Genomic DNA, 25660 nt, shown 5'->3' on the forward strand with positions numbered 1-25660 from the left:
CTATGAGTGTATGAAAGGAGGGGGAGTATTTAACCCTTTACCCACACACAGTGGTCCCAGTGAAAATAAACTCCCTCCAACATTTGGGGTTGGAGAAAGGGGGCTGCTCACTTAGCTACAGAGCATTAGAAGTCTGGAAGTAGAGTTGCATTTCCACTTTCAGCTTAAAACAGAACTGCAACGACTGGGTCCTGCTAAATCACCTGTGTCTCTGGAAGCATCCTGTGCCTGTACTTTCTCTGCTTATTCTTTCCTTGCACTCTAAACAGAAGCAGCATTTGGAACTGCCTTATATCACAAAGCGTGCCTAAAGTTGTTCTGTTAATAGTTTTGGATTCCTGCTCCCATCCCTCCACGTATGAAAGTGCTATGCAATAACTGTGACACAACTACAACCAACATGCTGGCTGAGCAAAACTGGCTATCACCATTAGATTTATCATCATGTGTATTGGGTTGACATGGGGGGTTCCAATGGGAACTTACCTAAAGATCAAAATTGTGTGTGTGTGAAAGAGAGAGAGAGAGAGAGAGAGAGAAACAGACAGACACACACACACACACACAGAAAGAGTTGTAATTCACAAGAAAAGAAGTCAAGGCTGTCTCTTTTTCAAATCGCAACTGATAAGTTGGAGCAAGACTAGTTGGAATAGTTTTTCAACTTGAGGTTGAAAAGGAGAACTTAGGGAGTGGCAAAAACGACAGTGCACTGGAAATTGCATGAGAGGAAGTCAAACAAAGCAGCAGGTTAAGAATGAAAAGAACGTAGTCAGGCAGCTGCAGAAGAGCTAAGAAATTGCCGCATCATTTCCACTTGCAAAACAGAACCTTCATGCGCTTTCAACTCAGGGGTTAAGGGCATTGAGTTGGCCGTAGAAGGGACCCGGTCCACACATGACATCTGCTGTGGTGATCACATCTCTGCATCCATATCACTGTTGGAGGTGGGTGTGTATGTAATGGCTCCAAATAAAGTTGGCAGTGATGTTTGATCATATTAGCACTGGAATTCAATGCACACAGAAGCTGGTATAACAGAATCTCTGCTGAAAAAGCACACTTTACCCTGGGTGTAATCACACTGAGCCTCTGGGCTTCAAACAAACAAGAAAGCTTATATTTATTATAGGAAATACGTACTGGATCAGAAAGATCCTAGTTCTAGCTAAATAAATCTGGAGATGCAAAGAGCCCTGCCTGCTCTTTCATCTCTGCAGGAGAGAGAAAGAGAGAGAGAAAGGAAAGATGTCTCCATTTCTGAGGTGAGATGAAGAAGTGAGGAGCTGCAGATGAGGTCAGCAACCCTAAGAGTAAGCAACTGTAGGAAGGTCGTCAGTGCAGAGGTCAAAAGAGAGTGAGACTGTTTAGGAAGCTTGGAGGTTTCCCTCACTATCTGCCCTTTCCCCATGCAGACCCCAGTAAGCTGAGCTGCATCCCAACACTTCCAGCAGATCATTACAGTTGGGATAGATAGGAAATGAAGCCTGTCAGGTCCATTACCCGTGGAATAGGTAGTCTAGACCTTGCTTTTCTAAAGATTTCATTCATTTCCAGTGCAAAACAATCAACTAGCCTTCTACATTTCCACCAATATGTACAGCACTATCCATTTCATTAACCAAATTACACTCAGAAGCGACTCAGAAGTGGCTGAATCAAATCTCCAGCTGCCAAGGCCCACAATCCCCCTGATCAGCTGCCAGCAATGCGCAACTGTGATGACTGAACTCTGCATAGCTTTCAAAGCTTTACAAGTAATAATTTTTCAGACAAGTGGGGTATACCCTAAACTTAGGCTATGGAGTGTGCTATGGAAAATCAGAGATCACACTTGTTCTGACTAAACCTGCAGAGAATGGTCTTATCACCATTCCTCTCTAGCTGGTCATGTCCCTATCTATACACGTCTTGCTAGCTTCCTGAGGCATAGTTCAAAATAGGTTCCAACAAGTGATTGCTCCTGTTCAAGGTGCCAGCCAGCTCTCTACTCCAAGATACTCCCTTTCATCCCATGATACGAAACGATGCAGCACCCCATAACAAAATAGGCATGTACATGTAATAAGTAACTACTATCATCATCATCTATTACACTCCTATCCCACCCTTCTTTCCCCAAGGAGTCCAGGCTGATCCACACCATATATTTAAAGCACATGGCTTCCCCAAAGAATCCTGGGAACTGTTGATTGTTAAGGGTGCTGGGAACTATAGCTCTGTGAGGGATAAACTACAGTTCCTGGATTTCTTTGGGGGAAGCCATGTGCTTCAAACATGTGTTAAATGTGCTTTAAATGTACATCTAAAAACAGACAAATCAGGATCAAAAGTTTTGATTATCAAGTGGATTAAATACTGTATAAGCAAGAATTTTAAATGTGGTTTGAATAAAGGGAAAGCAGGTCTAAATTTAAATAATGTCACAGGTTTAGAGGAGAATCCAAAATAATGTATTAGTATGATATAATAAGGTTAATTTAAAAACAGTATAAGGATAGAGGTGGTCTACAACTAGTATGAGAAGTGGATCTAAAAAGTTTGGTTTTGGATGGAGAATGCAAGATGATGTGGCAGGGAATTGTTGCTTAAACAAATCCATTCATGTACAGCTCCACCACATTAGTGGAAATTTGTTGCTCCTCTACTGGAGGTGATGTCACAAGTAGGGTCGGGTATGCTCCTCTTACACCTTTAGTGGGAGTGTCAGAAGGTCTGGGAGTTTGGGCAAGCTTGGGCTCCTACTGGGAGGAAGGGCGGGATATAAATCTTTTTTTTTAAAAAAGATTTTTATTAAATTTTTATGGGAATATATACAGATAAAGTATAGTTTAAATATTAACATAGTTCATAGACCATATATACAAAGATTGATACATTATATATGTGTTTGTTTTCAGTCTATCGCTATCCACTTACAATACAAATACAATACATAATACTTAACATTGGTTATTTGATGATGATTAATTTACAAGTTGACAAATCTTGAAGCAAGATATTATTTTTATTATAACCATAAGCTGTTAAAGGCAGTTGGAACCTGTGTTGGTGCTGATGTTTTGTTTGTATATGTAATAAAACACGACCATTCTGTAGCAAAACTATATTTTTTCTTTTGTCCTCTTACTACTCTCAGACGTTGAGTGAGTTTCTCTGTAAGCGCTATTTCCCATACTATTATACTGTACCATTTCCTAATGTTTAATCCTTTTGCCTCCTTCCAGCATTTGGCTATCAGCATATCGTGCTGCTACTAGGAGATACTCAATTTGCTTTTTGTGTAGTATGGTTTGATTTTGACCATCAAATTTATTAAGTAATGCCAATTTCGGTGTTTTTATTACTTTCGTTCCCATTATATTGGATATTTCTTCAAAGACCTCTATCCAGAATCTCTGAATACGTTCACATTCCCACCTCATGTGAACATAAGATCCTCGGACTCCACATCCTCTCCAGCACAATGGTGAGTAGGACTTGTTTATCCTTGCTATTCTGGATGGCGTTAAGTACCATTTTTGTAATATTTTGAGTGATATTTCTATGTATTTAGCTGATGTGGCTTTAAAAGGAAATTTCCCCCACATTTTTGTCCAATATTCTTGATCAATTTTGATAGCCCAGTCGGTTTCCCAACAGGTTCGTAACCCTTGTTGTGGTCCCAAATCCTGTTTGAGTAGTAATCTATATAAGGTAGTTATTTGCCCTTTATCTTTTTCTGTTGTATTAACTACCATTCTTTCAAAATCTGTCAAATTTCTAGTGCCTTGTTGTATGACGTGTTGCTTTCTGATAAATGTAGATAGTTGATACCATGCTAACCATGTAATATTTGAATTCTTCAATGATGTCCTCCAAACAATCCTAGATATGGGTAATAAGTCAGTGTAGTAATGCATTAATCTATAAAGTTGATTTTCTTTTAATGCCTTTTTGTTTATCTTTCTCTCTTTTGGATAAAGATCTGGGTGTCCACAAATTGGTACCAGTGGGGATATCCCTGGCATCAAATATTCCTTTCTATATTTCCAGACCTTTAATATAGAAATAATACTTGTGTGTTGTTGTTGTATTCCCTTTTTAATTTCTTTTTTAATAAAAGGTAATACTGTAAGATCTGTGTCTTGGAATAAAGACTTTTCTATACAAACCCAATCTATTTCTTGAGAGTCACTGATTATGGACATCAAATGTCTAAGCTGGTAAGCATCATAATATAGTTTCAAGAGCTCCAGACGCTCTTGGATGAGACCGATTATCTAGATCCATTTCAGTCGGGTTTCAGGCCCGGTTTTGGCACGGAGACAGCCTTGGTCGCCCTGTATGATGACCTTTGTTGGGAGAAAGACAGGGGGAGTGTAACTCTGTTGATTCTCCTTGATCTCTCAGCGGCTTTTGATACCATCGACCATGGTATCCTTCTGGGGAGACTCGCTGATCTGGGAGTTGGAGGTACTGCTTGGCAGTGGTTCTGCTCCTACTTGGCGGGTTGTCTCCAGAAGGTAGTGCTTGGGGAGTTTTGCTCGGCACCCTGGGCCCTCCAATATGGAGTTCCACAGGGGTCAGTACTATCCCCCATGCTTTTTAACATCTACATGAAGCCACTGGGTGCCGTCATCAGGAGTTTTGGAGTGCGTTGCCATCAGTATGCTGATGACACGCAGCTCTACTTCTCCTGCTCATCTTTTTCAGGTGAGGCCGTCAAGGTGCTGAACCGATGCCTGGCTGCGATAATGGACTGGATGAGAGCAAACAAATTGAGGCTTAATCCAGACAAGACTGAGATGCTGTTAGTAGGTGGTTCTCCTGACCAGATGGTGGATGTTCAACCTGTCCTGGATGGGGTTGCACTCCCTCTGAAGGAGCAGGTTCGTAGTTTGGGGGTTCTTTTAGAACCATCCCTGTCATTAGAGGCACAGGTAGCCTCGGTGGCACGGAGTGCTTTCTATCAACTTCGGTTGGTGGCCCAACTACACCCCTATCTGGACAGGGACAACCTTGCTTCAGTTGTCCATGCACTGGTAACCTCTAGACTAGACTACTGCAATGCACTCTACGTGGGGCTGCCTTTGAAGACGGTTCGGAAGCTACAGCTCGTGCAAAATGCAGCGGCCAGAATGTTAACAGGGACTCGGAGGTCCGATCATATAACACCGATTCTGGCCCGCTTGCACTGGCTGCCTATATGCTTCCGGGCTCGATTCAAGGTGCTGGTTTTAACCTATAAAGCCTTACACGGCCTGGGACCACAATACCTGTTGGAACGCCTCTCCCGATACAAACCTACCCATACACTGCGATCAACATCAAAGGCCGTCCTCCGGGTGCCAACTCAGAGAGAAGCCCGGAAGGTGACAACGAGAAAAAGGGCCTTTTCAGTGGTGGCCCCCGAACTATGGAATTCTCTCCCTGATAAGGTACGCCTGGCGCCAACGTTACTATCTTTTTGGCGTCAGGTAAAAACCTTCCTCTTCTCCCAGGCATTTTAACATTTTAACATTTAATATATAATTATTTTAATATTTAACATCTTAATATTTTAACCAGTTTAATACTTTTTTAACAGTTAATATTTTAGTATTGAGTTTTGTACTCGTCTATGTGTTTAATTATGTTTTGGTTTTTGGTATAATTTTTCTTCATTTTTAGTTGTTTAATAATGTTTTAATTGTATTGGATGTTTACATGTTGTGAACCGCCCAGAGAGCTTCGGCTATGGGGCGGTATAAAAATCTAATTAATAAATAATAAAATAAATAATAAAATAAATAAATAGGGGTATTCCCCACCCCCCTTCCTCTACCCTCCTATATCTCAAGTTTTTTGGTGTCCTAAGTCTTTTACTTTTGAAGATAAATATATCAATTGTTGATTGCCATATTTTTTTTAAAAAAATTGTGCAATATCTGTGGGTAATACATAAAACAAGTACGTAAATTTTGGCAGGATTGAAAGTCAACTACACAAAATCAGATTTGTTATGCTACAATATACCTCCTAAAGATCAAATTAGTATGTCCAATCAACTTAAAATCCCATTAGTTCACAAGTCATTTCGTTATTTAGGAGTTCAAATTACAAAAAATATGAACAAATCCTTCCAATTAAATTATGGAAGGATCTGGAATCAAATAATAGTAGACATCAAAAGATGGAATAAAATGAACTTGTCGGTAATGAGTCGAATATCGGTTATAAAGATGATGGCGGGATATAAATCTAATAAATAAATATTGAGAGCTCTGCAGCAGATCAGTTTGGACCCAGGGCTGGCCATACTATCTTTGTTCTGTGGACAAAATAAATCTATTGTGCTCAGAAAAAGATTAACCATGTATCTCCTCATATCCAACTCATATGGAAATTGCATACCATTGGAAAAGTGGTGAGGAGTCCGCTACAAGGAGATGGTATGACAGAATATGGCAGTTGGCAGTAGCTGACAAGCTCACTCAGCAATGTAGGCTTGACAGAGGAGAAATTACATGTGCCACTTTTCAAGATGACTGGATGCTGTTCTTTTCCTTTATTGTCAAAGGGGAGTCCAGATTCCCTGTCTATCAAGGTCATCATGAGGATTCTTTGGTTTAATCCTGGGCAGGTATGGTATCTGTATGAACCTAAACCTAAATATGTAACTCACCTGAACAAGAAAGAGATGTACAGTGGTGATGTATAAAACTATTCAAAAAATAGCTAGATGTGTTACATGCATTCTGTAGCACCTGATGTTTGTTGCGTTGGTGATACTGTTACCTATTAAAATAAAATCATTATTTTTTCATAAAAAATTGCATGTATTTCCATGCCACAGAGTTTACCTTGAATAAGAAAGAGTACTAATCTGAACTCCACCTCCCTCCTGGCAAACAACTCTCTAAACCCCACCAACCAACCCACTCAGTTCTCTTCTCCCCCCCGATTCCACTCTCACTCTTCCTTTTATACATTCAGCCATTTTAAACACTCAGCCAATCATCTCGCATTCTACTGCCCATTCACTCCCCCTCCTCTTTCACTTCACTTACCATGTATCTTCTAAAACAACAACACTTACCATATATACATTAATATAGGAACATCACAGGCACCAATGATGATCAGGGGACTGGAAACAAAGTCCTATGAGAAGAGACTGAAAGAATTGGGAATGTTTAGCCTAGAGAAGGGAAGACTGAGAGGAGATATGATAGCACTGTTAAAGTACTTGAAAGGTTGCGACACAGTGGAGGGTAGATCAAGTGGAATGGTCAGAGGAGGTAGAGGAGGAAGTAAAAGAAGAGATTCTGAGAGTTTTGAAAACCTATAGGAATCTCTTTAGCAACAAACCTGGCCGAACCAGTATAGTTATACATTCCATTGATACTGGAGATCATGCCCCAATCAGATGTGTTCCATACCGTGTGAATGGGAAAGTTTTGAATGAGATCAAAAAGGAGGTGGAAGATATGCTAGAATTAGGAGTGATCAGGGAATCCATCAGTCCCTGGGCCTCAAGTATTGTCCTGGTTCCGAAAAAAGATGGAACGACAAGGTTTTGCATTGATTATCGGCTAATCAATAAAATTACTGTCCCAGATGCGTATCCTATGCCTAGGGTAGACGCAATGTTAGAGTTATTGGGGGCAGCAACCATTATCTCTACACTAGATCTCTGTAAAGGATTTTGGCAAATGGAACTAGACGAGCAATCCAGAGCCAAAACTGCCTTCAGTACACCAGATGGGTTATATGAGTTTGTGACCTTACCCATGGGACTAAGGAACTCACCAAGTTCATTTCAGAGGCTAATCAATACTGTGTTGCGAGGCATGTCAGATTTTGCAGTGGCCTATATCGATGATGTGGCCATTTTTAGCAAGTCGGTGCCTGAGCATGTCCAACACCTGACAACAGTATTGGAGGCCTTAAGAAAAGCAGGCCTCACAATAAAAGCTAAGAAATGCCAGTTTGGACTAAAGGAAGTAATTTATTTAGGACATAAGGTGGGGAGTGGGAAAATCACCCCCTTATGGAGCAAGGTGGAGGCAATACAACCGTGGCCGATCCCCTTAACCAAAAAACAAGTAAGGGCATTTCTGGGTGTGGCTGGATTTTATAGGAAGTTTGTGAGAAATTTTGGGGAAATAGCAACCCCCTTGCATGAATTAACAAAGAAGAAGTGTTCTGAGCGTGTGGTATGGACGGATGAATGTCAGAAGGCTTTTGATCTACTGAAGCAAGCCTTGTGCCAAGGACCCATATTAATAGCACCAGACTATGAGAAACCATTCATCGTGGCTACAGATGCGTCGGACCTGGCGCTGGGAGTCGTCTTGCTACAGGAGAGAGAAGGCACCAGACATCCAGTGGCGTACCTGAGTCGCAAGCTGACGCCGAGGGAGAAAAACTATTCGTCGGTCCAGAAGGAGTGCCTAGCGGTCGTGTGGGGACTGAACAAGTTGCGCCCATACGTGTGGGGACGAAGATTCACAGTGACTACGGATCATCGGGCCTTGTTATGGTTGCAGACTATGAAAAACCATAACACTATGCTGCAGAGGTGGTCCTGGGCCCTACAGGACTATCAAGTGGACTTCCAGTTCATAAAAGGCAAGGACAATGTACTGGCCGATGGACTTTCCAAGCAAGTGGCTGGGACTGCAGTGACGTGACCAGACAGAGGAACAAAGAAAGACATTTTCCCCATAGAGACTTTTATTTGTTAACGCGACGTATAAATCCTGGAACAGGAATAATACTCTGCCGTTGTTTAAGGGGGGGGGGAAATGTGATGTTCCTATATTAATGTATATATGGTAAGTGTTGTTGTTTTAGAAGATACATGGTAAGTGGAGTGAAAGAGGAGGGGGAGTGAATGGGCAGTAGAATGCGAGATGATTGGCTGAGTGTTTAAAATGGCTGAATGTATAAAAGGAAGAGTGAGAGTGGAATCGGGGGGGAGAAGAGAACTGAGTGGGTTGGTTGGTGGGGTTTAGAGAGTTGTTTGCCAGGAGGGAGGTGGAGTTCAGATTAGTATTGAGTAAAACCATATGCTTATGTGCCTTAAGAAGAAATCTTGTTAATCTTGTTAGCTTTGTTATCTTTAATAAATACTTAATTTGGTTTACCAAAGGCCTGATCCTTGGCTGGGGTTTCACAGATCAGAAGGGAGGGTAAGGTAATGACCAAGGCTGAAGGGGAACTGTAACAAATGGTGGCAGCGGTGAAGAGAATAACAATACCAGTATTCAGAGTCTCTGGGAATACTAGTATTGGGACGTTACTGGTGGTTGCCTAGCAGGGGGATCTGTTGAGATCTGTGCTAGAGCGGGGAGAGAAACCATAAGAGAGAGCGGTCCGGACTGGTGGAGTCCCTGGTGGTGCCTAGAGACAGGCAGTAACCACGAGCAGGTAGGAACCTGACAGGGAGAGCCAGGGAAGGACGCCTCACAGTGCCCTCCTCTGAACATGCTCCAGTTTGTCTGCATCCTTTTTAAAGTGTGATGTCCAGAACTGGACACAGTACTCAAGATGAGACCTAACCAGTGCCAAATAGAGGGGAACCAATACTTCACGCAAATTGGAAACTATACTTCTGTTAATGCAGCCTAAAATAGCATTTGTCATTTTTGCAGCCATATTACTCTGTTGGCTCCTATTCAGCTTGTGATCAGCAACAGTCCCAATATCCTTCTTCCATGTAGTATTGCTGAGCCAAGTATCTCCCATCTTATAACTGTGCATTTGGTTTCTTTTTCCTAGGTGTAGAACCTCGCACTTATCCCTGTTAAATTCCATTCTGTTGTTTTCAACCCAATGCTCCAGCCTATCAAGATATCTTTGAATTATGTTTCTGTCTTCCAAGGTATTACCTATCCCTCCCAATTTTGATAAGAATTCCCTGCATCTCATCCAAGTCATTAATGCAAATGTTGAAGACCACTGGGCCCAGGACTGAGCCCTGCAGTACCCCACTGGTTACCTCCCCACAGTTTGAGAAGGAACCATTAATAAGCACTCTTTGAGTACGATTCTGTAACCAACTCTGGATCCTTCTGATAGTTATTCCATCCAGCCCACATTTAGCTAGTTTGCTAATCAGAATATCATGGGACACTTTGCTGAAGTGGAGATATATAACGTCTACAGCTTTCCCACAATCTACCAGGAAGGTTACTCAATCAAAAAATGTGTTAAGTTTAGTCTGGCAGGATTTGTTCTTGATAAATCCATGTTGGCTTCTAGTAATCACTGCATTGTTTTCAAGGTGCTTACAGACTGAGTGCTTTATAATCTGCTCCAGAATTTTCACAGGGATCAATCTCAGGCTGACTCGTCTGTTGATTCCAGGTTCCTTTTTTTGCCCCTGTTGAAGTTAGGGACAACCTTAGCCTCCAGTCATCCAATACTTCACCCATCCTCCATGATTTTGCAAAGATAATAGAAGCAATTCCAAGAGTTCTTCAGACAGTTCCTGCAATACTCTAGGATGCAGTTCATCGAGCCCTGGTGATTTGAACTCGTTCAAAATGATTAGGTATTCCTTGACCATTTGTCTATCAATCTCAAGCTGCAATCCTGCCCCTTCAACTTCACCTTTGTCAGGAGGGTCGTAGACTCTCTTTTGGGAGAAGACTTGAGCCAGAGTAGGAATTGAGCAGTTCTGCCTTTTCTTTGTCATCTGATATCATTTTGCCATCCTGATTGAGGAGCTGTACCACCATTTCTTTTCTCTGTCTTTTACTATGGATGTATATTTGGTTTTTAAAAAAAAAATGTTTTATAGATTTTAGCTGTGTTTTGATCTATTATTTTATTTGTAACTGCTTAGAGAGCTCTTTGATTAAGTGGTTTATAACTATTTTAAAATAAATATACAGCTCGTTCCCTCTTTGGAACAAGCAAAATATTCTCTGCTTAGACTGGGTACAGTTTTTCATCTCTTGCCAGGTTAAGGAGGCACTCAAGCCAAACTACATGTGTCATTATTCACATTTAAAAAACAGCATACTTTAATTGGTGACTTTTATTTTAATGAAAAAGCAGTCATGGGGTTTCGTCCGGAGCAAGTTCCCAATCCAGATCTGAACATCATGCCAGGTTGCTGGATAAAATCTACCCCCTTGCTGCTACGTGGTCCCACAGATGCTGTTTGTAGCAAATAGCATCTTAGGTGGCAAACTGCAGCAGTTTCGTCCAAAAAATCCTCCAGTGTTGCTGGTTCCAGATCAGAGTCCCATGGCTGTTTTCTTTTCTTTTTTTTAAGTAGACAGTATGAGCATGCTGTTCTAAAAGTCTGAACATTATCATGTGTAGATTGACTCAGAAGATTCCTGCTGGGTATCTTCAAAGCACAGTACAAAGTGAGACTGACCCTTTTCTCAAGTTCTCAAAGCATGCTGGAGAGCTGAGGTCGGGGAGAGCTCTCATTCACCTAGCATGAAATGAGACATATATGCAATGCATCAAGAATGTGAGGAAGAGATCTCTCACTTGGGCTGGGAACCGATAGGCAAGTGACTAAGACTTATGGTCACCACTGATCACCATATTTGTGGACTTGATGTTTATTATTATGTGCAAGTTTCTTCTCTACATTTATATACCCTACCAACCCATGTGCAAAGTTGTCCAATTCACCAACCACATTAAGATGTAAAAGAATGAAACAATGCCACCATTTTGTGTTGTTTGGTTGTTATATAATAGTTTTTTTCTTTAAAGAGTCTCTTGCACAGGATGGCCAAAATTTCACAAATATCCTCAGTTTGTTTCCAGGAATTGTAGATCATGGGTATCTGTCATATTGCAACAGGAATGCCTATTTCATAGAACACGACAGCCACATGATATGTGTGATCAGTATCCTCCCCCCACATGTGCATCATTTTGCACTTACTGAAACTCACTTGCCATTTTGTGACCACAGTCTGTTTTGGATTTTAAAATCTTAAATACGATATAATCCACAAATGTAGCCATCTCACTGCACATCTGACTCCAGCGCATTTATGAATGAAGTAAATAGCTGAAGTCCCAATATAGATTCCATTGCAACACTTTCTGCTTGTTTGCATCTACCTTCTGCTTTCTATTTGTTAATCTATTACCAATCCATAAGGAAATATTTTTTCTTAACTCGTGACTGCTAAATTCACTCAGGAGCTTTTAGGGAATTACTTTGTCAAAAGCTTTGGGAAAGCCAAGTATATGATGACTACCAGATCACTCCACGCTTATTTATATGCTTTCAAAGTACTCCAAAATGTGTGGCAGGACTTCTGTTTACATAAGTCATGCAGATTCTTCTACTGCAAGGCTTAAGCCTTCCTTTTCATTTAATAATAAGGGACTCAATGCAACAATCCACAAAAATTAAAAACCATACAATAATTCTCTTAAAAAGTAAACAAATGAGGATTGCTACAGATAAGCAGGAACATTTCAAACAAGGAGAAAACTTAGAAGCTATTCAAGCTATTGGCACAAAACAAACAATTTGATTGGTGTCAAAAGCTCAATAGGGGAGAAACTAATCTCACCTCCCAAGGCAGGGAATTCCACAACTTTGGAACCAAGACAGAGAAGGCTGTCGCATGTTCCCATCAACCACACCTCCAGAGACAGGACACAGAACAGAGCCTTCTACACAACCTGAGTAGGTGGGACAGGACTCAGTCCTTAGGAACAGTCCTTAGGAACTTACCTTATACTGGCTCAGACCATTGGTCCATCTAGCTCAGCACTGTCCACACTGACCAGCAGCAGCTCTCCAGCTTTGTACAGGATTCTTTTGGAAGATGGCAGGGATTGAACCTGGGACCTTCTGCATGAAAAGCAGATGCTCTACCACTCTACTAAAAGTCCATTCAGGTAATCTGGTCTTGTTATTGCAGGCTCAGAGTGAAGATGAAGCCAGTGCAGCTGACACAATGTAGTCTATGTAGTTTATGGGAATTTTTGTTTTGCAGACCATCTTGGGGGCTTTTAAAGCCAAAGAGTACAAATAACCTAAATAGTCATATGCTCTAAAAAAGACTTGTTAAAACTTTAGCTGCCACATTGTGAACTGAAGTTTCTAAATAATTTTCAAAAGCACGCCTATAGAGTGGGTGTGGGTGTGTTACAGTTGTCCAGCCTTGATTTAAATAAGACGTTAATGAATAACTGGGGCAACAGTTAGGCTTTGACAGGTCTGATTTCTTATTTCCACTTAGAACTCTCTTCAGATTGATGTTACATCTAATCCTCCAGGAAGGAGACAGAGTTTACTAACAAGTTGCCCATTTTTGCTTAAAAGATTAGCAATTTCTCGTTTCAATTTTTAAAAGAACTCTTAAGTGAATGACATCTTGTTAATTTGGCAGTTAGCTCTAAAATTTTATCTATTCTCTTCTAATTGACATGGCTGCTCAAATGCCTTATCCCCCAACAATACTTTAGATGTGGAGTTTGCAAAACAGATATAAAAATTAATAGGAATAAGTTTATTGTGCAAGTTAAATGAGTTATTACATAATTACACAAAAGTATTTAATCCATAGGAACAATTACACAGTTGTTACGAAGACAATGAGTTATCTTCTATGAAAGACACTTCCTAGCCCTAACTATTTGGACAAACCTTAAAAAGTGAAATGTGAGCTTCCACACTAGAGAATGTAACCTCTAGAAATAATGGTTGATATTCAACTAATTTTTTGCTCTAGTGCTAGAGTTAGTGCTGGTGCAACAGGGCTCTCCGTCTCCTCCCCCCTTGTGTGTCCCACTCCATACCCAAATCTGCTCCAGAGGGTTGGTGGAACCCCCAGAACAAATTTTGTGGGCAGACAGAGGGAGGAGAGGGAGAGATTATTCTGTTGCGCAAGGAAAATTCCTTGCACTGACAAAACTATCTACTTAGTGCTACATTGAATACTACCCAATGTGAAACATTTTATATTGCATGGATACAGCTAAAGTGCTAATGAGTATGCAAATGTTTAGTTGCTTTGAAACATTATGCAAATATTCCATTCTCAAGAAAAATCACCACCAAATCACTTCACTTAATGTCAGTCATGTGATTTTGCCACATTAAGGATTGCTGCATTACCATTTACTAAAAGAGTGGATCAAATCAGAGATCATTCACGTTCTTTGCTTTGCATCTGCTCAGTGATAAGATGATCCAACTAAATAATATGGTGTTCTCTTACAGTTTTTCTCCTTGGGAGATACCACAATAATATGCATTGCATATTGAATTATATTTTAAAGGGGGGACAAGTAAAGCAGCTATAATAGCTGTCCCAATTGAACCCTTGGGTTTCAGATTAAAACCCCACTAAATATAAAGTCTGCATATACTGTATGGGAAAACATACTTTCCTTCATCTTCACTTCTTTCCTTTGTAAAGGAATTTTCTGCTCAACCATCCACTTTTAGCCACTTGTCCAGGTAGCTGATCCAAAACTTGCAAGGCCCATGGCTGAACACATCCTGTTAGAAAAGGGACTTCCCAAGCGATCCTGGGGACAGCAACCTTATCTGGAGTTATGTATGTAGCACATCTGTCAGAATTCTTGCACCACAGGTTCAAGAGAACAGTACAAATGAGGTCTTGTTATGATCCTACTAATATCTAAGAAGACTTTAAAATTACTGGCAGCAAGTGAAACTCTGAGGAAGGTGCACTTTTGCTGGCTGGCATTTGGTATCTTACGTTTTTCCAAAACTTTGTTGTTGCCACTAAAGACTTCTCTGAAAAGTCTCCTTTCCACGTAAGCACTCCATATTTTTCTTTAAGATATTTGATCGATTCTGGCATGTTGTTATAGTCTTTTATTTTATCCAGCTCTATCAGTATGACTTTAATTCCGTCCTGAGTAAGAGCACTGTACACTGCAATTGCATGCTCAGACGTAGGTCTCTGCGTGCTGCAGCAGGACGAATCTGGTACTAACACAATGATCACTCTTCTGCTTCGTTTCATGGTTTCATCAACAACACTGACCACCGCTGCAGATACAAGGAAGGGGTTAGTATGGGCAAAATAAGGTCTCAACTTTTACAGGAATGTACAACTAAAATTGTTTATAAATCCAGCATTAAGACTGTTTAGTTTTCATTAAGAAACATCAAATTCAAGAACAGCCGTCAATGGTCTGCATCGAGCCCCAATTCTCATTTTCTTTGGCTCCCAGCCTCATGGCAGGTAGTACATGCAAGGCATCCAGTTCTTACCTGACGGGTACCCTTCCCAGAAGAAAGTGAGAGGCTACTCAAATTGACATGAGGAGGCAGAAAAAACATATCTAACAGAAACACTGAATAAACAATTGTACAGGTAAGAAAATAGCCAGATGTGGATAGAGTCATTGAGACCTAGGGCGTGAAGGGTTCCAAGCAGGAAAGAAAGATCAATGGTATCAAAGGCAGCAAAGGAGTTCAAGGAGGACAGAGACAGCAGATCTCTTTGAATTTGGAAGTGAGGCAAATCAGTGATTTAGGTGAAGCCAGATTCTAATGGATCTGTAGAAGAGCCACATGATAGGAATTCAAGTCAATAGGAATAAGTTGAAAGGGTGGACAGGAAAAAAGACAGATATGGGTTATGTGTGGTTAAGAATGATGGAACATGCCTGAATGTATAAGGGGAGAAGCCAGATAGAGGAATGCATTGATTATGTTTTGGAAAGGAAGAATAGGGTCTGCAACTAGGACTTGGTAGGAGGGCGCCTGGAGAGGTTAAATAAGGACAACAGCAGTGGGGTGAACTCATCAAGCAAGTTAGGGTGGAGAAAGAAAAAAGGGAGGAGGGAAATGTAGGAAGACAGCTGGAAGAGAAAAGGTGAGAGTAGGTGAGAGTGGATCACTTCAATTTAATTACTGACAACAGAGACAAATTCTGGTCAGAGAATGAGAAGGGAGATGCAAGAGCAGGGCACAGCAGAGAAGAGGCACTGAGGATTGAGTTGCTTTGCAAAGAAGATGCAAGAGGAGAAGGATGAATTTAAAAATGTACAAGATCAGCCAAAATGTTATATCCAGAACTGCAGAAGGGCATGAACAGAAAAGTCCAACAGAGGTGAACTAGGGCTGAAGATTAGAAGGGAAAATAATTTTGAGAGAACAGAGTTTACAAACCAAGGACTGGGATTATATGGAATGATATAAAGATGGAGGCTACTGAGTCTGAGGCAACATTTATGTTACAGCCAGCATGGTAAGTGGGTCAGGGATGATGCTGTATGTAGTCCAGCAGTATCTGGAGGGCCACAGCTTCCCCACTTTCGCTTTATACTTTATGGCAGTCACTGCTATAGAATCTGCACCAATCTGGCTGAGGTCAATTCTGCAACCACTTACCCCCAATACCGTCAACTAATTCCAGCCAGATGATAACTCCATAGCATGGACTCTCCATGGCAAGGACTCTTTTGATTGACCCACTCCAAGTGGATGTAAGCTTTTATTATTTATTAATTTCTTACATTTATATCCCACCTTTCCTCCAAGGAGCTCAAGGTGGCGTACAAACATTATTCTCCCCCTCCTGGTTTTATCTTTACAACAATCCTGTGAGGTAGATTAGGCTGAGAGACGACAGCAACTGGCCCAAGGTCACCCAGTGAGCTTCATGGCTGAGTGGGAATTTGAACCCCGGTCTCCAGGTACTTTAACACATGACATGATGGGAAAGTAACATAAAAACTGGGAAGAGGAACCTGTGACCCTCCAGATGTTGGACTACAACTCCATTATCCCTGACCACTGGCTATGCTGGCTATGGAGATGGGAGCTGTAATCCAATAACATCAGGAGGGCCACGGATGACCTGTCCACCCTGTAAAGGGTACCTAAAGAGTGGGTGGAAATAAGAGGAGACTGTTTCTGAGAAAGCCACTACATCAATGGCGTGCAAATAATGGGAGAAGCAAGGGGGGAGAGAGTGGCCTACCCTGCTGAAAGTTAAAACAAGGTGATAATCAGATGGGGTGGTGGTTGAGTTCCACAGCAGAGAGGCCAGGGACAAACGTTTCTTCATGGAGACAAGACAAGTGAGCGCCCAAGGCAGTGCATGAAGGAGTCAGTCTAAAAGGAAGCATTCAGAGAGAAACAAGAAAAGACAAGGGGCAGAGAGATCATCTAAATGGATGCTGAAATATCTAGGGAGCAAAATGGAATGTTGCCAGAGAGGAAGAAAGCAAGCCAAGAACAAAGGCTGAAATAAAAATTAAGGGGGAATTGGGGCAGGGGAAAGCCACATACATATTTAAATGAACACATGAAGCTGCCTTATACTGAATCAAGACATTTGTCCAATTAGCTCAGTCTTGTCTCTCCATGGTACGGATGGACAAGAATTTTGATTCAGTTCATATTTCAAGCCGAATCTATCAAATTCACAATTTCCGAAACAATAGAACCAAAACACAGCCATCCTTCAAAATATGCACTTATTCAAATTTTGCACTGCAGTTCACCAACCAATGTTTACAAAAACGCACATATTAGGGGAAAGTGTGCATAAAAATGAACATAGTGAAAATAACATGCAAAAATGCATTGCCACCCTGGGCTTCTTCTTGGAGGAAGGGTGGGGTATCAATTTAATAAATAATAAAATAAATGAAATTATTTGACAAAAATGTCTTGCAAAAATGTCTACATTAGTCAAAACAGTCTGCAAAAATGTGATTATTAGAAGAAACTCGCAGTAATGCTGGAGAATTTTCATGAGGATTTAAAAAAATATAGGATACCAAGATACCTGAAAGACTGTCTTATTATCCCTTATATACCCAGTCGATCACTGCGCTCTGCAGGCGAGGGCCTCCTGCAGATATCATCTTATCAGGAGGTCCGTTCTGCACAACATAGGAAATGGACCTTTAGTGTGGCAGCACCTACACTGTGGAACTCCCTCCCCTTAAATATTAGACAGGCGCCATCTCTGTTATCTTTTCAGCGCCTATTGAAGACCTTCCTCTTTCAACAAGCCTTTTAAGTTGAGACCTTATCCCAGTCTGTATCTGTGTTGGAATTGCTTTTTAATATGTTTTTAAATCTTTTTTTAAAAAGTTCTTAAACCCTTTTTTCTTTTTTTTAAGATGTCTTCAAAGCTTTTTTTTAAAATGTTTTAAAATGTTTGTTTTAATGTATTTTAAAGTCTTTTTTATGATGTTTTAAAGTGTTTTTGGTGCTTTTGTTTGCCACCCTGGGCTCCTGCTGGGAGGAAGGGCAGGCTATAAATCGAATTATATATAGATTTTTAAATGAAGCAAATAAAGTAGCATACACTGGGTACCTAGGTGGTCATCCATCCAGGCACCGGCCAGACACACACCTGCTTAGCCTCAGCAAGGTGGGTAAATAATGTGCTCATCATTTGCACCAATCCTGCTAATTGGTGGTACCAAGGACTGAACCTGGAACCTTCTACAAAGAAATCATGTGCTCTACAACTGAGCTACAAGTGTCATTCAAGTGGTTTACCTCAGACTAATGTTCTATCAAAAGTAAACACATACATTTAAAATACATACCTTGCCCTGGCAAATCATCCCTTCCAAATATAAAGAGCTTATAGCCACACTGTTTTTCTAGGACTTCAGGCAGTACTTTCAGGACAAAGATATTAGATGAATATGCACAATTTGTTACATTTTGGGGATATAACACATATGCATCATAGAGCTTCCCATCTGAAACTAGAGAGAGGAAAATCTAGTTTAATACTCTGTGCTATCTAAAGTTTTCTGAAAGGAAACAGTATTGCATTCTTTCCTGTTGCTAGAGAATTAGGGCTGGCTCACACACATCTTCACTGTGTGTTAACATCATCAAGTGACTTGCATGCAGAAATCAACAGAACAAGCTGTCACAACACTGAGTGTCCACAGTTTTGACAAAGTCCACTGACTGAGACACTAGTCTCATGGATCTGCCCTTTAATATGACTAATTAGAGAGCTGGAACCCAACATAAATATTGTCATAGGCTGTTATAAGCTATTATCAAGAAATGAGTATTCATGCCATCTGCACATGAATCAAAGCTTTTCTATTCTTTCATTGGTCAACAACTAACTAATATCCTGTCGTTCAGTTGCTGCTTTTTAGCCTATCCTGATTTCAAAAAGCCCTTTGATAGTTTTAATGGTACCAGCTGATAATGTGGAATTGGAATTCAGCTCAACAGCAATTTAACAGAAAAGTCACTGACCCCATCTGCACTTTAAGGTAAATCATAAACCATGACTTACTGTGAACAAGCAGTGTACCAGTGCATTCTGTTGAATTGCTCTCATTTTTCTCTGCCGTTCTTGGAGCCAGAAACAACAAACCCTGAGCTCTAGCTTACCTACCATGGAGAGCAACAAACCATGAGTGCTGGTTTGCATATCACAGTAAATCAAGGCTCATTGTCTACTGCACATGGCTCCAGGAATTCAGAGCAAAACACTCTGTGCACTAGCATGCTGCTCATCCACAATTAGCCATGGTTTATGGCTTACCAAGTGGGCAACTCTGCAAGAAAGACTAGGAAGTATGGTACTGGGGTTAGAATGTCAAACTAGGACAGATCCAAATCCCTACTCATGTCATCAAACTTACTGGTGACTTTGCACCAGTCACTCAAGTGAACTTCCTCACAGGGGTGTTGTAAGGAATGTGGGGAGAACCATATATCCTATCATGAGTTCCTTACAGGACGGGTAGTATAAAAATGAATACACATGCTTCCCCTATGCTTTTTGGGGGAAGATCATGCCTGAATCTTTTAACTAATATAATAATATTGCAAATGATACCTGGTTACTCAGACTGCTTGCTTCCCTCTTTTCCCAATGCAATTTGTTTTATAGGCTGCTTATTGTGTTAGTTTAATGGATTAAAATGGTAGTGCTTCTGTCCTGATTTCTAAAATTTCTTTCACACTGCAGTACCTGTTGTGTTAAGGAACAATAGCTTTTTCAGCTGATATACTGGCATTTTGCGCAAATGTCTTTCACACGGCTGCAATGAACGTCTTGCTTTCATCCCTCACCCATTATACATATGCACTGCAGTTCCCCACTGTGTAGGAGGTCTAGGATCTCATCCTGTCATCATGCAACCCCTCTCCCTTTAGCATCTGACTTTTTTTTTAAGTTGTAAAGACAGAGGGATGTGTGTGCGAAATTCTGCCGCTACCCGTGCCTACGCCAGAATACCAGTACAATTTTCGTCAGGCAAGAACCCCACATGCCTAAAGGGCAGGAACACACTGCATGCTTTTGATGCCTGCCATGTGAGCGGCTGCAACCAGCAAAAACCTCCTGCGATTTTCCAGGTTCCCAAGCTTGCAAACAAATTATTTCTGGTATTATTTATTACAAAAATTAGCACTATGTTTGCACTACATTCCACTAGAATTTCAGAACTAGCTTGTATGTTCTGTGAAAGATCAAATATAATGCGCAGAATACCAGGTAAGAAATAATCAGAATAACTGAATAAACTGCAGTGTGAAAGCAGCCATAGAAAGGAAATTTCTGTTCCTTGTATAACTTTCCAAGAAAAGGTATACAGCATCCATTAACTAGAGCTAAAATGTACCTTTCTCCCTCTGTCCTCCACCCGCATCCCTCAATACAAGATACAGGAGTTTGATCTTATAAAATTGCCAAAAAAAAATCTCTTCTTTATACTACAAGCCATTAAAGTACTGAGAAAAAAAATTAATACCTATACAATTAAAATGGATGAAAGACCCAAAGTAGAGACAGGATACTGAAACAAAAAACAAGTAGCTGCTTCTTATTAAATATATGTGTAGTCCTCTGGATGTTGTTAAGAAGCAAGCATAGCCAATGGTCAGAGATGATGTGAAATGAACTCCAACATCTGGAGGGCCACAGATGATGTCAGAGCTATGATAGAGCTTTCATGTCCTCTCAACTGAAAATAGGCAAATAATTCCAATCACTCCTCCTTACAGGAAGCATAGACAGAAGTTGTGAGTGAGAGAGGGGGTGTGTGTGTGTATGTGTGTATGTGTGTGTGTGAGTGAGTGAGTGAGTGAGAGAGTGAGTGAGTGAGTGAGTGAGAGAGTGAGTGAGTGAGAGAGAGAGAGAGAGAGAGAGAGAGAGAGAACCCCCCTACAGATGCAATCAAGACAAGCTTGTTCACTTTCAGCACTAGAGGGTGTTGCGGAAATATTTTGGTTCAGGTTTGCGTGAGCTCTCTAAAGTGGCTAGGCCTAAAATGTATTAGTAGAAATTACTGAAATTGCGCTTATTAGACTGTGAAAAGTAGAGCAAAGGTTATAAATATATGCTTGCTTTAAAGGTCAAATACTTATCAAAGGAGATATGATGGAAATGTAGGGAAGAGGTTGGAGTAGTTGTTTCATGGAAAAGGAAAAGTTATCTTGACCTGCATATTTTAGAAAAGATAATTATGTTTATGCTATGTTAAGTATGTTTATACCAAGTTATTGAATCAATTGACATATGTTGACGTGAAGATTGAGCAATCAATGTAACCTTGAAAAGAGTATATACGAAAGATGTGTGTTTTATGAAAGGGAAGGCTTACATAGAGACTTGTTCTCTGTGTAACTCTTCCAAGCAATTGCTTGTGCACAAATAAAGACTTCTAATCAAAGAATCAATTGTTGTGTCTTGAGAGTTTGGTTAGGGCCTCCCAGCATTGAACTATAGCAGGCAATAGCCTTAGGGTCCTGCGACAAGGGCATCAGGCTGTTCAAATTACAGAACCAGACTTACCTCCTTTGCTGAGAAGAATCTGGCAGGACTCCCTATACCAAAGCACAATGTCAACTTTGAAAAACTTGTAGATGAGCAGAGCTGCCAGTATAACTAGCAGTGGTGAAACAAGACCTCCAATCAAATACCTCTGAAAGCGCAGAGCTGTATTGGCAAAGGGAAATAAGAAGTAAAAAAAAAGTGGGGGAGAAAGAATGGTGCACAGTCTTAACACAACAGATTGTATCAAAAGTTTATACTCATGCGTAAAATAAAAAATAAAATAAAAAATAAGGAATTTATATCCCACTTTTCACCTTATGCCTCAAATGTTGGTACAACTTCCATTTTGCTAAACAAATGTCCATTAAATATAACATTTTATATAACATTTCCAAACAGCTAGGCAATTTTATGAGGCTAATGAAACTGTTGCAAGGAATGGATAGAATTAATGGCTGCAAAAGAGAAATTTTGCAGGTTTTTTTAAATGCAGAAAAAATGTATAAGGCTGTTAGATGTTGAGGCCCTGCTCTGGATTTCCAGAGGTAATGAGAGGGAAGGGCTGCATTATTGCCCTTCAGATCTTCACCAAGCAGCAGAGATAGCTTTTTATATCAAGCAGGGGAGAAAAACCTGCTGGAAAAAAGCAAGGTAATTCTCCTTGACCTCTCTGCAGTTTGTAATGCTATTGTCCGCCATGGAATCCTTCTGGTTCAGCAGTGTGATTTGGGAGCAGCAGCCATATTGAAATGATGATTCTGCTCCTACTTGGTAGATTCCAGGAAATTGTGCTGGAGGATTTCTTGGCCTCTTTGCTATGGAGTCCTGCAAGGTCCTCCATGCAGTTCCACATCTGTGTGAAGCCTCTGGGGAGGTCATTCAGGAATTTGAAGCAATGCATCTTCAATACTTCTTATCAGCTGAATCAGGTGAGGCTGTGGAAGTGCCAAATCAATTCTTGGAATTAATAATGGGCAGGATGAGGACCAATAAGCTGAAGCTCAACCCAACATGACGCAGATGATGTGGGTAGATGATTCTTGGGTTGGGGAAGAGGACACTGGGCCAGTTCTGGACAGTACTGCATTCCCCTTGACAAAGCAGGCTGGAAGCTTGGGGTTTCTTGGATCCAGCTCTATCACTGGAGGTTCACGTAACCTCAATGGCCAAGTGCTTTTTACCAGCTACTGCTGATTTGCCAGCTCTGACCTCTCTTGGACGGAGATAGTCTGATCATGGTTACCCATGCTCTGGTAACTTTCTGTTTGGTTTACTGTAATGCATTATACTTGTGGCTGTCTTTGAAAGCAGTCTGGAAGCTACAATTCATACAGAATTCAGCACTAAGGACTTCAACTGGGACAGCTTGTTCAGGCTGTATTTTGCCAGTTTTGAGAGTTGCCTGTACGCTTCTGAGCTCTATTCAAAGTGCTAATATTTATTTATAAAGCCCTAAACTGCTTGGGGCTCATCTCCTTTACCACCCTGCCTATCATATGCCATATAAAAAGGAACCTCAACAAAAGAACATAGAAAGCTACCTTACACCGAGCCTAATAATTTGTCCATCTAGCTCAATATTGCCTATACTGACTGGCAGCGACTTGCCAGGGTTTCAGATGGCGACATTTTCCAGTCCAAACTGTAGATGCCAGGGGTTAAACCTGAGACTCTCTCCACTTAAAACACATGCTCTACTACTGAACTACGGCTGTGGGCATCCACTGGGGAGGAGGTCAAGAGGCCATATGGCCCCCAGATTGACCATAATCCCCCGATTCCCAGCTTTCATTTAAACAAGCTTCTAGCATCTGTAGAACTTGTGAGATGAGACAAAGCATACAGGCACTATTCTTCTCATTTTTTTTGAGAAAAGTTAGCCCACTCCCCACTTTCAGTGTTTTACTTTGCTCCGCTGAGGAAAAATTCCTGTGGACACTCATTGCCACAACCCTTCCCCATAATATCAGTTGCTCAAATAGAAGCGTTTGGAAAACATGACAAATGAAATGTTATCAGGACTGTCTCTGAAGCTTGCTGCAGCCTTTAACACATTGTTCCAGTTGTGTGTACAACTACAGTGGAATGTGACCTTACAAGGGGCTTCACAACAAATCTTATATATAACACTTACCTGGAGGTTTTAACATGAGGTACACAACTCTTACATCTTCAGAAGATGATACAGTGCAGAAATATTTTTTGTAGTCTTTATCTTTCACTTCAGAAATATTAAACTTTTCTCCTACTATCCAAAGCTTTCCAGAAGGTGATTTATTGCTAATGTCACGAAAAAAGGAGACAAAAACCAAACATTAAAATATAATTGAACTGATTTGTGTGGTGTGGTGTCACACTCTGCTTTAGAAAAGCTGAAAAAGGCTAAAAATACAGAAGACAGAAAGGACTTTGTTTCAATGGTAGGGAAAGGAATACATTTTCTTGTTTTGGCAAAAAGCTATTTCTTTCACTTTCGTTTCTGTGTATTATCCCAGTAGCCAGATACCCTTGTAAAAGTAAATATTTAACTAGCCGCCAAAAAAGAGACAAAATAATCAAATATAAGATATATGAAACGTTGCCAATTAAATTAATGTGATTCTATTTATTCAAATGATTTAATTTAAAACTACATTTACTGATATGTCAACAGCGCACCAATAGTTTATAAACTTCAAAATACTTATAAAACAGGACACATTTCTGTTGCCTTCAAGCCAGGGGGACTTAAAAGTGCAGTTATATAGCTACCATTGCAATATAGTCCTAGCTTTCTTTAGCCCAATACTGCTGTTTCTAACTCTCTAGTCTGCCTATTTTATTTATTTTTATACATTTAAATAATCTGTATGCTGTCCTTTGTCAAAACAATAGAAAACAGAATTTTTAAAATCCAAAAATAGAATATAAAATTATAGTATAACAATCAGATATGCCCATTACAACAAAATCTATATTGTCTAGGTTAAAAGATCTCATTGTCCCTAAACCTGACCAAATAGGACAGTGTTCTGTAACAATAAATTGGCTATCCTGCTGAAAGCAGAAAAGTCTACTCACTTTTCAGGATATACTACCCCCCAAAACACTGTCAAGTTTTATTCTCAAATGCTTGAAGAGTTCAAGATGATTACAAATCCACAGTATCCAAAAAACAGCATCTTAGTTATAATCCAGTTGTTTAAAAGCGGGAAGGCTCCAGGAATTGATTATATCCCTGAAGAACTTATAAAAGTAAATCAACATTGGTGGGGACCACTGTTGGCCACTCTTCTTACAACATTAAATAGTTTGGCTAAGATGCCTACTAGCTGGAAGAAAGCAACAGCAGTGCCTATTTTTTAAAAAAGGGCAAGTCAATGAATCAGGAAACTACAGGCCTATCGTCTGCTATTAATTGTGGGGAAGTTGTTGTTGTTGTTATGTGCCTCCAAGTCGACTACAACTTATGGCAACCCTATGAATCAGTGACCTCCAAGAGCATCTGTCATGAACCACCCTGTTCAGATCTTGTAAGTTCAGGTCTGTGACTTCCTTTATGGAATCAATCCATCTCTTGTTTGGTCTTCCTCTTTTTCTACTCCCTGCTGTTTTCCCCAGCATTATTGTCTTTTCTAGTGAATTATGTCTTCTCATTATGTGTCCAAAGTATGATAACCTCAGTTTCATCATTTTAGCTTCTAGTGATAGTTCTGGTTTAATTTGTTCTCTCAATTATTTGTCTTTTTCGCAGTCCATGGTATGCGCAAAGCTCTCCTCCAACACCACATTTCAAATGAGTTGATTTTTCTCTTATCTGCTTTTTTCACTGTCTAACTCACATCTAGTGGGGAAGTTATATGCTATGTTTTCATGTGACAGTTTGATTTCCTTTTTGGAATCTGATAATTTACTCACTGACTTTCAAGCAGCATTTAGAGAGAATCACTCAACCC

The 25660-nt window shown here is 40.4% G+C and overlaps 1 protein-coding gene across 5 annotated transcripts in view; it reads right to left on the reverse strand.

Moving 5' to 3' along the window:
• Nucleotides 1-13457: 13457 nt before the first annotated feature.
• The window catches only part of IL1R1 (interleukin 1 receptor type 1), an 81895-nt gene continuing 69692 nt past the window's right edge, over nt 13458-25660 (reverse strand). For all 5 annotated transcript variants that reach the window (XM_061626820.1, XM_061626821.1, XM_061626819.1 and 2 more), the window contains 4 exons: nt 23860-24005; nt 21744-21887; nt 18517-18681; nt 13458-14986 (listed from right to left, as the gene is read on the reverse strand). In XM_061626820.1, the coding sequence (XP_061482804.1) occupies nt 14610-14986; nt 18517-18681; nt 21744-21887; nt 23860-24005 (832 nt within the window). In that variant the 3' untranslated portion in view covers nt 13458-14609. The remainder of the gene's footprint in view (nt 14987-18516; nt 18682-21743; nt 21888-23859; nt 24006-25660) is intronic.

This window comes from Rhineura floridana, chromosome 5 (genome assembly GCF_030035675.1).
Source record: "Rhineura floridana isolate rRhiFlo1 chromosome 5, rRhiFlo1.hap2, whole genome shotgun sequence".
Lineage (NCBI taxonomy): Eukaryota > Metazoa > Chordata > Lepidosauria > Squamata > Rhineuridae > Rhineura > Rhineura floridana.